General features: G+C 39.9%; 1 protein-coding gene and 1 pseudogene across 4 annotated transcripts in view; both read left to right on the top strand.

Annotated features, from left to right (window-relative positions):
* LOC126614906 (uncharacterized) overlaps positions 1-15,629 on the top strand; it is a 41,787-nt gene extending 26,158 nt beyond the window's left edge. The window contains exons 2-4 of one of the 4 annotated variants that reach the window (XM_050282602.1): positions 11,092-11,742; positions 11,834-12,562; positions 12,981-13,735. In XM_050282602.1, coding sequence (XP_050138559.1) covers positions 11,125-11,742; positions 11,834-12,562; positions 12,981-13,073 — 1,440 coding nt within the window. In that variant the 5' untranslated portion in view covers positions 11,092-11,124 and the 3' untranslated portion in view covers positions 13,074-13,735. Of the gene's footprint in view, positions 1-11,091; positions 11,743-11,833; positions 12,563-12,980; positions 13,736-15,561 lie in introns of those variants that run through there. The other 3 variants (XM_050282600.1, XM_050282601.1, XM_050282599.1) reach the window with 3 other exon arrangements.
* Positions 13,733-15,629, top strand: LOC126614921 (uncharacterized; annotated as a pseudogene).
* Positions 15,630-16,304: the final 675 nt, after the last annotated feature.

Raw genomic sequence — 16,304 nt, 5'->3', positions numbered from 1 at the left:
AATAAGAAAAAAAACATGAAATTAAAAGATCAAACATTTTTGTGCCTGTTATGGGCCACCATTTTAGCTATAGCTTTTCAAAAAGGGCACTAGTCATTCAATGCCAATATATATTTTCTTAATTTTTAGCAATTGAATTAAATGAATTGAAGAAATCAATGAATAAAAATGAACAATAATGTATGAGACATAAAAAGAAGTGTTTAAATAACCCTACTTTTTTTTAATACGATTGCTATGCCACAAAATAAACAATCAAACTCGAGGTTAACAAAAATCTAACTTAAAACATCCCCCTAAAAGTATCAATCTCAATCCTTAACTAGGAAGAAATTTGTGAGTGGGATTCCAACGCTTTGAAATTTTAAATATAAAATTTTCTTACTTTCACTCTTAGGTAACATCTCCTTGTCAAAAGCTAAGGAGAATATATCAAAAGTGGGAGTCTACGAACAATCTGCTATCTTATATTTTATAATATTAACACATAAATTGACGTCTTGAGATGACAAAGAATCTACGAAGAGTCTCACTTTAAAAGTCTCCTTGACATTTTTATTTATTTTTTAATTAAACAATATGTCAATGTGTTGTGTATATACTAATTTAGTATGATGTTTTTCATTCGATTATTAATGGAAGTCAAATATATTTTCTTAATGGTAACGGATAGGGTGATATTACTCGTTAATTTTAACCGGTTGAGTTTAGTTCATATCATATTATCAGTTCATTTTAACGGATTTGACACAACACGATCCACTAAGATATCTTGTATGTCACGAAAACGACACGAACACGACAAATATGACACGATTACCAAGTCTAATTTTAGCTTTAGCTTTCCAAAAAGGGCACTTGTCATGCAATGTCAATATATTTTTTCTGTGTGGTGCAATCCACATACCCCTTTTTACTTCTCACACACTCCTCTTAATTTTCGGTCGTTGGATCAAATAAATTAAATAATATTAATAGAAAAAAAAACTAACAAAAATGTGCGAAGTAAAAATGAGTGTGTGAAGATAACTACTCTTTTTAATACGAGTGATATGCCACATATTAAAAATCAAACTCGTCATCAACAAAAATCTAATGTAAAACATCCCGCTTAAAAGTATCAATCTCAATCCTTAACTAGGAAGAAACTAGTGAATTGGATTCCAAACGCTTTGAAATTTTAAATATAAAATTTTATTACTTTTAGGTAACATCTCCTTATGGAAAGTTAATAAGATTTTTTCAAAAGTGAGATTATTTATAAATTATATGTCATCTCATATTTTATTTGCAAAATTTTATAAATTTGGCATGATAATTGATATTAAGCTGTAAACTAATAAAGAGTCTATAGAGAATTCCATTTTTTTTATAGGATGGAGAATTTCAATTTAAAAGAGTCTATTTAGCATTGTTTTTTTAATTAACCAATAATGTCAAATCTACTGCAGCATTCCTGTTATGAAAAGATAATGTTGTGTCTAGCAAAAAAAACAGGAAAACTAATTAAAAAATTTTGAAAATTTTGAGTTTTAACGATAAAGACAAAATAAATGGTAGAGTGAATAGTACCAGGATTGACTTTTTAGTGTAAAAATGTAATTTTTCGTTAAAATGAACAGTACTGAAAACTTTTCGTTAAAATTTAAAAAAAAAAAAGAAGATAATGTTGTGAAATAAAGCAATCACTTTACTTTTTATCACTATATTTTCTCTCCAAAGTCGATGATCTTCCTTGTGTGCTTTCGTATATTTCATCCATTACTTCGGCTCGCCAATTCAACCCAGAAAGGTTTGTTCTTCAAGTTTCATGTTTTTTTGTTCTGGTACGGTTAAGTGTACGTGAGATGTTGAGTTAGGATTCTCATTAATGTTTTGGGTAACATATTCAGATTTTGCATGTTGGAAGGTTGAAGGAGTTTCTGAACTAAGTAATTAAGAACCTCTTATTTGTTGTCTTATTTACTTTTTAACATGTTGGATCCTATATTAGTAGTACTTATATCATTTCTTGTGATCAATCCAAGCTTTTCTACGCAAAATGGTTCCCTTTATCAGGAAGGTTGTCACTTCAAATTTCATATTACATAAAATGAAAAAGAAAATAATGTCATATTGCGGGCTTTTTGGATTGGTTTTTAGGTCCTGATTTTCATTTTTGTGCTTGAGACATGAGGAAAATATATAGGGAAAGTGACGCGAGAGGGGAAGAAATAAGGAAGAAATAAATGAAAACAAAATCTTCAAAGTGAAAATGAAATGATTTTCGTTTCAACTCTCCCGAAATATATCCCCTCTATCACTAACTGAAACAAAAAATAACATGGTTACAAAACGGTCACAATTCTAAAAAAGATTATTTGAAATTTCCTTAGAAAGATTTATGATTTTTTTTAACGTTTCTTTTTTTTTTCCAGAGAATTCAATAAGATGGTTATTTTTTTCAATCATTTAGTATCATATTTAACTCCGCCTATGTCTTACATGGCCGGTCCCAAGCCCGGATAAAGGAGGAGGGGGAGGGCGTCAGGTAGTCGACAGCCGGCACTCCATGATCACGTCGAATCCTTATGAAAATGAATCCAGAACAAAATCGCGCTAAAGCTAGGGCGTCACCCGTAAGTGGCGCGCTGTGTGGCCCGAGCACAGTGATAAGTGAGCAAGGGTCGCTGTATCTCCATCGGCACCCGGATGCAGTGTTAAATGAGCAAGGGGGCCATAGAAACTTCTTTTCGAACGACTCCACTCAAAGTTGTTTGGGAGCATATGCTCCTATCAACTTTACCCGGGACACACAAAAGAAGTACTTTGATCCTATTAGACGGGGGAGGGTGAAGAAGCTAGGACAGAAGGGTAGAGTTCAAGAGAGCAAAATGCGTTTAGGAACGTGGAATATAGGAACCTTAACGGGAAAATCTATGGAAGTAGTGGAAGTTATGGTGAGGAGAAGGATAAATATTATGTGCCTACAAGAAACTAAGTGGGTTGGTAGTAAGGCAAAGGATCTAGAAAACTCAGGGTTTAAACTTTGGTATTCGGGCACAAATAGAACGAGAAACGGTGTTGGCATCATCGTGGACAAGACCTTGGTACAAGATGTTGTAGATGTCAAGAGGGTAGGAGATAGAATCATGGCAATCTAGATTGTAATAGGACAAGAACTTATCAATGTGATTAGTGCGTACGCACCTCAAGTAGGGTTGGATACGAGTTCGAAGGAGAAATTTTGGGAAGATCTTGGAGACTTGGTGCAAGGAATTGCTCAGACGGAGAAGTTATTTATAGGAGGAGATTTAAATGGACACGTGGGCAGGGAGACAAGCAACTATGGAGGTTTTCATGGTGGCCATGGTTTTGGGGAGAGAAACGAGGATGGGGAAGCTATCTTGGATTTTGCAATGACATATGATCTCTTCTTAGCCAACACCTTCTTTAAAAAGAGAGAAGAACATGTGATCACCTACAAGAGTGGGTCGTCAAAAACACAAATAGATTTTCTTCTAATGAGAAAAGGGGATCGTATAACTTGTAAGGATTGCAAAGTTATACCAGGAGAGAGTGTGGCTAATCAACATCGCTTGTTGGTGATGGATGTACATATCAAAAGAGTAAGACAAAAGAACAAGACTTGGAAGTGCCCAAGGACTAGATGGTGGAATCTAAAAGAAGAAAAACAAGCCATTTTCAAAGAGAAGGTAATCACCCAATGTGTGTGGGATAGAGAGGGGGAAGCTAGCCAAATGTGGGATTCCATGGCTAGTTGTATCCGAAAAGTAGCAAAAGAGGTATTAGGAGAGTCCAAGGGCTTTGCCCCACACCAAAAGGAATCTTGGTGGTGGAATGAGGAGGTACAAACAAAGGTGAAGGCTAAGAAGGAATGTTGTAAAGCCTTATACAAGGAGAGGACCGATGAAAATGGTGAAAGGTATAGAAAAGCGAAGCAAGAGGCGAAGAAAGCTGTCAGAGAAGCTAAGTTAGCGGCTTACGACGATATGTATAAACGACTAGATACCAAAGAAGGAGAGTTGGATATCTATAAACTATCTAGAGCAAGGGAAAAGAAGACAAGGGATCTAAACCAAGTGAGGTGCATCAAGGATGAGGATGGAAAGGTTCTTGCTACAGAGAACGCGGTTAAAGACAGATGGAGAGGTTATTTTCATAATCTTTTCAATGAAGGACATGAAATGAGTGCTTCTTTAGGGGAGTTGAGTAACTCAGAAGAGTGTAGAAACTACTCTTTTTATCGTCGAATCCGGAAGGAAGAAGTGGTTGTAGCTTTGAAGAAGATGAAGCATAAAAAAGCAATAGGCCCAGACGATATACCAATCGAAGTGTGGAAACTTTTGGGAGAGACAGGTATAACATGGCTCACTGACCTTTTCAATAGGATTTTGAAAACGAAGAAGATGCCAAATGAGTGGCGAACGAGCACTTTGGTGCCTATCTACAAGAATAAGGGCGACGTACAAAATTGCATGAACTATAGGGGTATTAAGCTAATGAGTCATACAATGAAGCTCTGGGAGAGAGTCATTGAGCATAGATTGAGGCAAAAGACACGGGTTTCGGACAACCAATTCGGGTTCATGCCAGGGCGCTCAACCATGGAGGCAATCTATCTCTTACGAAGATTGATGGAAAGATATAGAGATGAGAAAAAGGATTTACACATGGTCTTTATAGATTTGGAAAAAGCGTATGATAGGGTCCCAAGAGACATTCTTTGGAGGATTTTAGAGAAGAAATGAGTACGAGTAGCATATATCCAAGCTATAAAGGATATGTATGAAGGAGCAAAGACTGCCGTAAGAACTCATGAAGGACAAACCGAAAGCTTTCCCATAACTGTAGGATTACATCAAGGCTCATCCTTAAGTCCTTACCTTTTTGCGTTGGTAATGGATGAGTTAACAGGACATATTCAAGATGATATTCCTTGGTGTATGCTTTTCGCAGACGATATAGTGTTGATAGATGAAACTCAGGAAGGGGTAAATGCAAAGCTTAACCTTTGGAGAGAAGTGTTGGAATCTAAAGGTCTTCGCCTAAGCCGATCAAAGACAGAATATATGGAGTGCAAGTTCAGTGCAAATGGAGGCCAAAACGAGTTAGGGGTGAGGATCGGAGATCAAGAAATACCAAAGAGCGACCGTTTTCGTTACCTAGGATCTATCTTGCAAAAGAACGGAGAATTAGATGGAGATCTCAACCATAGAATACAAGCTGGATGGATGAAGTGGAAGAGTGCATCCGGCGTGTTATGTGACCGCCGTATGCCACTGAAGCTCAAGGGAAAATTTTATAGGACGGCAATAAGGCCGGCGATGCTGTATGGCACAGAATGTTGGGCGGTGAAACATCAACACGTACACAAAATGGGTGTAGCGGAGATGAGGATGCTTCGTTGGATGTGTGGGCACACGAGAAAGGATAAGATTAGGAATGAGGATATCCGGGGTAAAGTAGGAGTAGCCGAAATTGAAGGAAAGATGAGAGAAAATCGGTTACGGTGGTTTGGACATGTGCAAAGAAGGCCTACTGACGCTCCGATTAGAAGATGCGACTATGGGACAGAGGTTCAGGGCCGAAGGGGTAGAGGAAGACCTAGGAAAACTTTGGAAGAGACTCTAAGAAAAGACTTAGAGTACTTGGATCTAACGAAGGACATGACACAGGATCGAGCACAATGGCGTTCTAAGATTCATATAGCCGATCCCACTCAGTGACTTGGATTTTCCAAGTCTCCAACCGAGAAGTTTTCCTCACTCGGAAAATTAAGGGAACACTACCCCAACCTACATGCTCCACTCAGAAAGCTTCAACATACAAGCTTCAACAAAAGAAAATTCAAAGAACTTAGCGAAGAAGGCTTTGGTGTATTTAACACAATACGTTGAAATGAAGGAAAGCTTATTTATTGATATCCCCGATAAGCTACAAATATGTACATATACATGAGTCAAAATAAACACACAAGAGGGAGCCTTCACAAAGGTTGCTTAGGAGAAGCCTCAGCAGTCGGTAGAGCCCCAGAAAGAGAAGGCACCGGAGGGGGATCATTTGGAGCCTCAGTACTGGACAGAACCCTAGAAGGAGGAGGCATCAGAGGTTGATCATTTGGAGCTTCATTACGCGGTACAGCCCCAGAAGACGAAGGCAATAAATGCCTTTGGAACAAACCCACAAATCTCTGATGATCAAGTAAAACCTGACCATCAATTTCCTTCATCTGGTCAAGCTTCCTCTTCATGTTTGTAGCATAGTCATGTGCGAGCCGGTGCAACTGTTTATTCTCATGCTTGAGCCCTCTAATCTCCTGTTTGAGACTCATCACTTCAGCCGCCAATGATTCAACTTGGCGGGTTCGAGCAAATAGGCGTTGGGCCATATTAGACACAGAACCTGCACACTGAACACTGAGAGCCAGCGAATCCTTAACAGCTAACTCATCAGACCGTTTGGAAAGTAGTCTGTTATCTTTGGGAGTGAGAAGGTTCCTGGCCACCACCGCAGCGGTCATATCATTCTTCATCACAGAATCCCCAACGGTAAGAGGACCAGTAGGGGAGACGAAGGATGGGCGCCATATGTTGTCTGGAGAAGGCGGGGCTGCCTCTTCAACAAGGTTCAAGTCAAAACGACGGTCGGAGGGGCCAGACATTTTCAAAGGTGTTGAAGAGAGAAGAGGTCGGACAAATCAAGATCTTAGAAGTGCAAGAATGAAGCTTCTACTGGTGGAGATTCAAGTGTGCTTTGGAACTTAATGCCAGCCCCTATAAAAATCTGCACTCGACGAAGCTTCAGAAATCGAAGAGGCGCCTGCTCAGAAATCGAAGAGGCGTTTGCTTTCTCAAAAGCTGGGCTGCTTAGAGATCACGAGGGTTGATCTCAGAAATCGAAGAGGCGTTTGCTTTCTCAAAAGTTGGGCTGCTCAAAGACCACGAAGGCCGATCTCAGAAATCGAAGAGGCGCTCGCTTTCTCAAAAGCTGGGCTCCCCAGAGACCACGAGGGCCGATCTCAGAAATCGAAGAGGCACCTACTTTTCCAGCCTTGTCAGCACCTGTCACACGCACACTCAGCTTTGCGGAAATTATGGGCATTCTGTCGAAGACTTCTGGGGAAGTAGAAAACACATGAATCTTACTGTTCAATCACTCACTTCCCACACGCAACAATAGCTCATGGGTACCACAGATAACTTTGCCAAAGTTCTCTGCAAAGTTGAGCACGTGAAGCTTGCAGCTCCTACTACATCGCTCTGACCAAGAAGGGAAAAAGAATAGGCAAAGAAACAGCACTAACAAAGTTTAGACCCATAAATTTTGAAGGTCTAGCTACCATATTATTACCCACAAGGGTAAAGGAACAGTACCACTGCTGGATAATTGGAAAGTCCCTGTGTGTCAACCTCTGTGCTTCGTGGCAAGGTAGACTAGCAAACATGCTCAACCTTTACTCACATTCGAGAAAACACTCCCAATAAGATTGCTTGCTCCAAAATCGAAGAGGCACCGTCCTCCGAATCTCGAGAGCCAGACTCCCAACATGACTACTTTCTTAAAAATCGAAGAGAGGGTAAAGGAACAGTACCATTGCTGGATAATTGGAAAGTCCTTGTGTGTCAACCTCTGTGCTTCGTGGCAAGGTAGACTAGCAAACATGCCCAACCTTTACTCACATTCGAGAAAACACTCCCAACAAGATTGCTTGCTCCAAAATCGAAGAGGCACCGCCCTCCGAATCTCGAGAGCCAGACTCCCAACATGATTACTTTCTCAAAAATGGAAGAGACACTGCTCCCCGAATCTTCGAGAGCCAGACCCCCAGCATGATTGCTTTCTAAAAAATCGATGAGGCATCGTTCTCCGAATCAATCGAAGAGGCGCTCGCTTTCTCAAAAGCTGGGCTGCTCAGAGACCACGAAGGCCGATCTCAGAAATCGAAGAGTCACCTACTTTTCTAGCCTTGTCAGCACCTGTCACACGCACACTCAGCTTTGCAGAAATTATGGGCATTCTGTCGAAGATTTCTGGTGAAGTAGAAAGCACATGAATCTTACTGTTCAATCACCCACTTCCCACACGCAACAATAGCTCATGGGTACCACAGATAACTTTGCTAAAGTTCTCTGCCAAAGTTGAGCACGTGAAGCCTGCAGCTCCCACTACATCGCTCTGACCAAGAAAGGTAAAAGAATAGCAAAGAAACAGCACTAACAAAGTTTAGACACATAAATTTTGAAGGTCTAGCTACCATATTATTACCCACAAGGGTAAAGGAACAGTACCACTGCTGGATAATTGGAAAGTCCCTGTGTGTCAACTTCTGTGCTTCGTGGCAAGGTAGACTAGCAAACATGCCCAACCTTTACTCACATTCGAGAAAACACTCCCAACAAGATTGCTTGCTCCAAAATCGAAGAGGCACCGTCCTCCGAATCTCGAGAGCCAGACTCCCAACATGACTACTTTCTCAAAATCGAAGAGAGGGTAAAGGAACAGTACCATTGCTGGATAATTGGAAAGTCCCTGTGTGTCAACATTTGTGCTTCGTGGCAAGGTAGACTAGCAAACATGCCCAACCTTTACTCACATTCGAGACAACACTCCCAACAAGGTTGCTTGCTCCAAAATCGAAGAGGCACCGCCCTCCGAATCTCGAGAGCCAGACTCCCAACATGATTACTTCCTCAAAAATCGAAGAGACACTGCTCTCCGAATCTCGAGAGCCAGACCCCCAGCATGATTGCTTTCTCAAAAATCGAAGAGGCATCGTTCTCCGAATCTCGAGAGCCAGATACCACATACCACTTTTTCAAAGTGCTCTGACAAAGTTAAAACATGTGAAACTGACAGCTCCCACTACCGTGCTATGACCAAGCAGGGTAAAGGAATAACATTACTACTTGTTGTTAGGGAGACTCCTATATATGTCGACCTCCATCCCCAACGGACAGGCAGACCTGCAAAAATGCTCAACCCTTTATCATATATGAGAGGGCACTCCCAACGAAGCCTTTCGAAATATTCAGCTTTCTTTCCCCCCGATAATACCTCTGCAAACAAGCTATACTAGAGCAAGAATATCTCATATCATCAGGGTTAAAAGCAAGAGTATCCCATATCATGCTTTTTCCCTGTCTTTTCCTTTGGCCTTGTTTTTACCTGCAAGACAAGGAGAAAGAAGCAATCAGTCAGCACTTGGAATCAAGCTTCCATCCAGGAACTGACTGCCTGGAACCCCTTACCTGATTACTTACCTGGCATTGCACTCGAATACTCATCTTCAACATCTTATGTTTCCAGGGAAGATTCCGCATCTGCTTGAGGAACAGATAGGGCAAGTGCGAAGGATACAAGGAAGCATGTGGAGACAAGCGTAACAGCACACGTGCCGATACATCCATTACTCTGTCAAAAGCAAAAGTATCCCATATCAGCAGGGTGGAACGTACTCTAGATTTGATGGACTTGTTTTGACCCTCAAATTCTTCAGTCAGCCTTATACTCTGGAGGAAACCAGAAAACCCTCCAGCTCAGTTCAAGAATAAGCCTGTGGAAAGTTACTTCTTCAAAAGCAAAAGTATCTCATATCATCTCTTCTCATTTTTCTTCTCTTTATCCTTCCTGCTGCTGCAAGATGGGGAGAAGGTGAACAATCAGTCGGAGCTCTGATTGCTTACCTTGTCTGTCACCTCTTTCAGCAGACCCCCTAGCTCGGCGACTTGGGGACTCCTACTATATGGTTTGTATCGCGCTTGACCAAGCCTGAAACTACAAGTAAGCTTCAAGTGAAATTGATACATTACCTTGTGCATCTCCACCAGTTAAAGATACCACCCCTGGATGGAGGAAGAGTACTTCCAGAGAAGATGCCACATTTACCTATGAGACAGATAAGGCAAGTCAAGACGACACCACACTCCGATACTTAGAAGTTTCGTGATTACGAGATCATTCTCCCACAATATTTCCTAATGTCATTTGTACTAAATCATTCACTTGTACTCACTAAAGGAGAGCTTGAACCTATGTACTTGTGTAAACCCTTCACAATTAATGAGAACTCTTCTATTCCGTGGACGTAGCCAATCTGGGTGAACCACGTACATCTTGTGTTTGCTTTCCTATCTCTATCCATTTATATACTTATCCACACTAATGACCGGAGCAATCTAGCGAAGATCACAAAAAGCGACCGTTTTCGCTACCTAGGATCTATCTTGCAAGAGAACGGAGAATTAGATGGAGATCTCAACCATAGAATACGAGCTGGATGGATGAAGTGTAAGAGTGCATCCGGCGTGTTGTGTGACCGTCGTAGGCCACTGAAGCTCAAGGGAAAATTTTATAGGACGGCAATAAGGCCAGCGATGTTGTATGGCACAGAATGTTGGGCGGTGAAGCATCAACACGTACACAAAATGGGTGTAGCGGAGATGAGGATGCTTCGTGGGATGTGTGGACACACGAGAAAGGATAAGATTGGGAATGAGGATATCCGAGGTAAAGTAGGAGTAGCCGAAATTGTAGGAAAGATGAGAGAAAATCGGCTCCGGTGATTTGGACATGTGCAAAGAAGGCCGACTGACGCTCCGGTTCGAAGATGTGACTACGGGACAAAGGTCCAGGGCCGAAGGGGTAGAGGAAGACCTAGGAAAACTTTGGAAGAGACTCTAAGAAAAGACTTAGAGTACTTGGATCTAACGGAGGACATGCCACAAAACCGAGCGCAATGGCGTTCTAGGATTCATATAGCCGACCCCACTTAGTGGGAAAAGGCTTTGTTGTTGTTGTTGTTGTTGTTGTTGTATTTAGTATCATATTTGTTATCTGCTAGAAGATTTTCAAATAAAAATAGGGTCTGCCGGTTTTAGATAATCTGTTTCCTATAGCTTAAGCTATTTTTTCGGCAAGATTTTATCTCTTTCCCAGTAGTTGATTTGTATTTTGAAGCTTCTTTCATGTTTAAGGAGGGAAACAACTTACCAACAGCACGGACTAGTCAGGCTTTATTTCGGTTGTCATTATCCAACAACAAATATTTGTGACAAATGACAATTGCTTACTGAATCTGTTCAACAACAGGATAGCAATCCGACTTTATACTTTCTTTCAATCATGGCTGAAAAAAAGCCTGTGTTGGATGAGGATCTCAAAAATGTTATTAGCTTGAAGGCCTTGGTGGACAGGGGAAGCAACAAAGTTATCTTCGTAGAGTCCGACGGTGATTTTTTTGATGTTCTCTTCAGTTTCTTGACAATGCCCATGGGAAGAATTGTCAGGCTTGCTGAAGATTCAGTACCAGTGGAAATAGGTTGTCTAAGAAATTTGTATCAGAGTATTGAGAAATTTGACGTGCGTAACTTCCGGTCAAATGAATGTAGAGATATGTTGTTACTTCCCTGCAATTCTGCTGATCTTCAATGCCAGAACCTCAAGTTGAAAATTGACGATGATAGGCCAACACGGTACTTTCGGTGCTATAACGGATGCTTTTTAAGCTATTATCAAAGTGTCATCTGTCCTTCCTGTGCTTCTACTTTTGGTTGGAAGATTCCAGTGGATAATACTCAAGTTGGAGGCGTCTTTGTGAAAGAGCGACCCAGGCTGATAATTACCGATGATTTACAGGTCATTTCCCCAGTAAGTGCAACAAGCATTTGTTTGTTTTCAAAGCTAGGGGTCACAGATTCTAAAACTACGGAGGAGTTGACTTTCAATATGGGAATTCAGGAGGTATTCCTCTTGTGGGGTGTGCCTTCAATTTTTTTTTTCATCAACAACAATAGAAGTGGTTTCTAACTAGCTTGATGTCTCTTTTTTCCAGGCTTTGAATTTGCTTATGCATTCGTTTGTATCAAAGACACCATTGACTGAAATTCTTCTGAAAAACGAACCAAAACCAAGTTTGGGAGATGTACATTCCAGTCAAGGAATATCGATTGATTCTCAAATGCATGGTGACACAATCAATGAGGAAGAGAAAAACATTTCTCTTAAGCTTGTAGTTAGCAAGTCTAAGAAGATTGTTTGTTATGCAGAGGCACAAGAGGATTTTGTCAATCTACTCTGCAGTTTCTTGACTCTCCCACTTGGGTATATATTAGAAAAGATGCGGAATGTTTCATGGAAAGGCTGTCTCGATCAGTTGTACAAGAGTGTCGAAGATCTTGATGAGAAATACTTGAAGTCAAATTTCCACAAGGAATTGTTGGTCAATCCAAAGCTTGCACCTGGTTTTCGATACGAGAACCCTCTGTTAGGAATCGAGGAAACCTCATTTTATTATCTCAACGAGAAGTTAACTACTGATAAGTGCTGTATTCCTGATAATACTTCAGCGGAGTCGGTTAAACTTAATGTTTTTTATCCCAAATCTCATGAAGATAGCGATGAAAGTGCTCAAGGTTTTCTGAAAGGACCTGATACCTTCACAGTGACTGACAATCTAGTTGTAAGACCGTTATCTCTAATCCTTGAAATGTCTGTTATTCAAGAATTGAAGGTACCTTTCACCGACATCGAGGACCATATCGTGCATATGGGCAAGAGGGAGGTGAGTTGTCATTTATAAAGTTTGATGTTCATCCACTAATGTTATGCTTCATTAGTTTCTGTGGAATTTTTGTTACCAGATTTCATGTCCCTCTGGGATTTCCTTATGAATCATCGGCAACACATATCACCTTGACTGATAAGTGATCTTATCCAACATCTCTAATCTGTCAGTGGAGTTCCCTTGTTACGGTTGTTGATTTGCATCAGTCCACAATGTTATGTTATTGATTGCTCTAACCAACAAGGGTAGTCAATTGTTGGAAAATGATACCATAATCCCAAACATGTAATCGAATACTTAATTGAGCCAATCCGTACGTCCACCTTCAAAGTTGAAGGAATCCCATTTTGTGGACATGTAACATTAGTTATCTGTTTAAATTTCTTTTAACTTCAGAGTTTGTTACTTTTTGCAGGCTTTGCTTCTTTTGGTGGCCTCGTTTGTTGGTGATTCTGCTCTAACCAATACCTTCATTAGAGAGCTTAGGGAGCCAAAGCAAGAACAATAAGCAAGGATTGATCACACAAAGAAGAGCTTGCTTTTGTTGTTACTGCATAAGAACTCTGTTAGGAATGTCAGTACTACAAGATAGAGAATGCACAAAGTAAAGTAGAAAATGGACACCAAGAATTTATGTGGTTCGGCAATTTATGCCTACGTCCACCAAACAAGGATCAATCTTCACTATATGAAAAGATGAGTACAACAAGAGTAGTCTTACCAAGCCAAAGACAAGGCTTGATGGATACAAGAAAGTAGGACACACACTTTCTATCACACTAAACTTCACTCACACAATGTGTAGTGGAACACTCTCACTCTCACTCTTGGAGTGGAACTCTAGCTTTGGACTTGATCCTTTGCTACTCACTACTCTCTTGATTTTGTTGGTTCACTACAACATCACACCCATATTTATAGGTGAGGGTTTGGCATTCTACTAGTTTCTAGTGTATTCTTCAAACCTCTAGCATAGAAAGATCTAGACTAGCCACAAAAGTGTGGCTTCTAGATCTTTCCATTTGCAACCAAGGAAGCTAGTACTCTCTAGCTTCTTCCATCAACTTAATAACATGCTAGAATTGTCTAGCATGCTCCAGCCATCTCTCTTGCTTACTAGAATAATCTAGAACATTGATCATGGGCTGGACCATATACCAACAAACTCCACAATATTCCTATTTGTGAGATTAATTTTTATTACATGGTAACATTTGGGTTTGAGATAAAATGAAAAATTTGAGATCTGGTTGCGAAGGGTGTTTGGACCTTGTTGGCTTTAGCCAGTTTTGGTTTGTTTCTGTCGAATTTGTATGGTTTGGTTTGGTATTTGTATGGTTTGGTTTGGTAAAAGGCTGCCGAACTATTATAATAAAGATCGGTTGTATCTAGGCGAACCTTGTGATATTGTTCAACTCTGTACTTATATTGTATTGTAAATCCTACTTTTATTAGAGAGATAATTAGTGTATCGAAACGTTGACACTTGTGTATCAAGACGTGTTCTCAGTGTGCTAAAGAAGCTTTGAAAAGTCTTCAAGTCATCGTTGAGGTTTGCAATTTCGACCTAAACGACTTCCTTTTCAAAATTCCACATTTACAATGGTAAATGTATTTATTTGGTTCACCTGATGCTTCGTCTTCCAACATGATTCAAATGATCTACAATAAATCAAGAGAATTTATTGAATTCACCTTTATGCTTTTCACCTGCCAAAGAAACCTATTGCTTTATAATAGACTCCATTTTCGTTTAGCCAACGTTCGTTGTAGGTCTTATCCTTAGAATCCATGGCTTCTAATCCTACTATTTGCGTGAAGGCCTTGGTGGACAAGGGAATCAACAAGATTATTTTCGTTGAGTCTGGTAATGATTTGGTTGATACTATCTTCAGTTACTTGACAATCCCCATGGGAACAGTTATCGAGCTTGCTCGTAAACATTCAGATCCTGTGGAAGGATTTCTTAGAGGACCTGCTATCTTCAGAGTGACTGCATTCTAGTTGTACGACTGATATCTCCAATCCTTGAAATCTCTGTTCTTCAAGAATTACCTTTCACTGACATCGAGGATCATACCGTGCATGTGGGCAAGAGGAAGGTGAGTGAGTTGTCATTTATAATGTTTGATTAACCTTACTGAAAGAATCCGTTGGTTTCAGATTTGCAAGTTCTTTTAACAATTTAGGCCATTGGCTTATCATAAAATCGAGAGCTTACATTCAATTTAGAAAATGTCAACAGACTATCAGGTTGGTGAAATGATCCCTATTGAAAAATCGTAGATTTGACTCGAGACGGGCAAACTAGCTAGCGCAGGCAGTTGATGTTCAGCCACTTATGTGTTGCTTTATTAGTTTATGTGGAATCTCTGTTACCAGATTTCATGTCCCTCGGGATTTCCTTATGAATCATCGGCAACACAAATCACCTCGACTGATTCGTCGTCTTATCCAACATCTCTAATACCGCAATCCCAAACAAGTAATCAAATACTTAATTGAGTCAATCCATACGTTGACCTACAAAGTTGAAGCCTTGAATTTGAAGACAGCCCATTTTGTGGACATGTAAGATTAGTCATCTGTTTAAATTCTTTTAACGTTAGAGTTTGTTACTCTTTTTGCAGGCGTTGCTTCTTTTGGCGGCCGGCCTCATTTATCGGTGATTCTGCTCTTACCAATACCTTCATTTCAGAGCTTAGGGAGCCAAAGCAAGAACAATGAGGAGGGATTGGTTACACAAAGAAGAGCTTGCTTTTGTTGTTACTGCACAGGAATCCACAGTATTTCCTGTTTGTCTGAGACTAATTTTTATTTACATGGTAACATTTGGGTTTGAGATAAAGTGAAAAATGTGAGATCTAGTTGCGAAGGGAGTTTGGACCTGGTTGGCTTTAGGCCAGTTTCGGTTAGTTTCTGTCGAATATGTAGTGTTTGGTTTGTATTGTGATGAAGATCGGTTGTATCTAGGCGAACTTTGTGATATTGTTCAGGTCTGTACTTGTGGATCCTATTTTTATTAAAGAAATAATTTAAATGTGATCTACAAAATATGATCTCATTTCATCATCCCTGACAATTCGTATACCTCGCATGCAGTGGCGGATACAGGATTTTAAATTCGGGGGGTCCCAATAATAAAGGTAAAAAAATTTATAGATAAAAATAACATTGAAAAGTTAAATATAATACACTTCATTCAAAAATTAGATGGTGCTATTGGCTTTGGCTTGAAAAATCTTTCCATATTTCTCATTTCTAAACTACACATTTAACCAAAAACACAAAATATATACCAATCAACCAATAAACAAAAATTCCATCTAAATTGCAATGATAAAATGAGTATACAAACATAAAACATATCAACAACCATATCAATAATAGACTAAAAATCTCCACCAATATCTAATATAATTTAATTGAGATTAGATTAGAATACCAAAAAACATACGTGAACTTTGAACTAAATAGTGGTGGCTTGGAGAATTGAAACAAGTGGAGGTATGATATTGGAGTAATGTAATTATAATATGAAATTGGGTGGGATTAGGAATTGGGTGGGATTAGAAATTGGGTTTTGGGTGAATATAAGAAAGATGGGGATTAGGGGGAAAAGCAGAGGAGTGGGGAAAGGAAACGGGAGGGACTCTCGGGAAGGATGCGGCCCATGTGGGGCTTTAAAAGAATATGGAACATCATGGACAAACAGCAGAGTTTGTCTCATTGATTTTTT

The sequence above is a fragment of the Malus sylvestris genome, chromosome 3, assembly GCF_916048215.2.
Source record: "Malus sylvestris chromosome 3, drMalSylv7.2, whole genome shotgun sequence".
NCBI classification, from domain to species: Eukaryota; Viridiplantae; Streptophyta; class Magnoliopsida; order Rosales; family Rosaceae; genus Malus; species Malus sylvestris.
The sequence above is the reverse complement of the archived record's forward strand: the minus strand, read 5'-3'. Positions and strand labels throughout refer to the sequence as shown.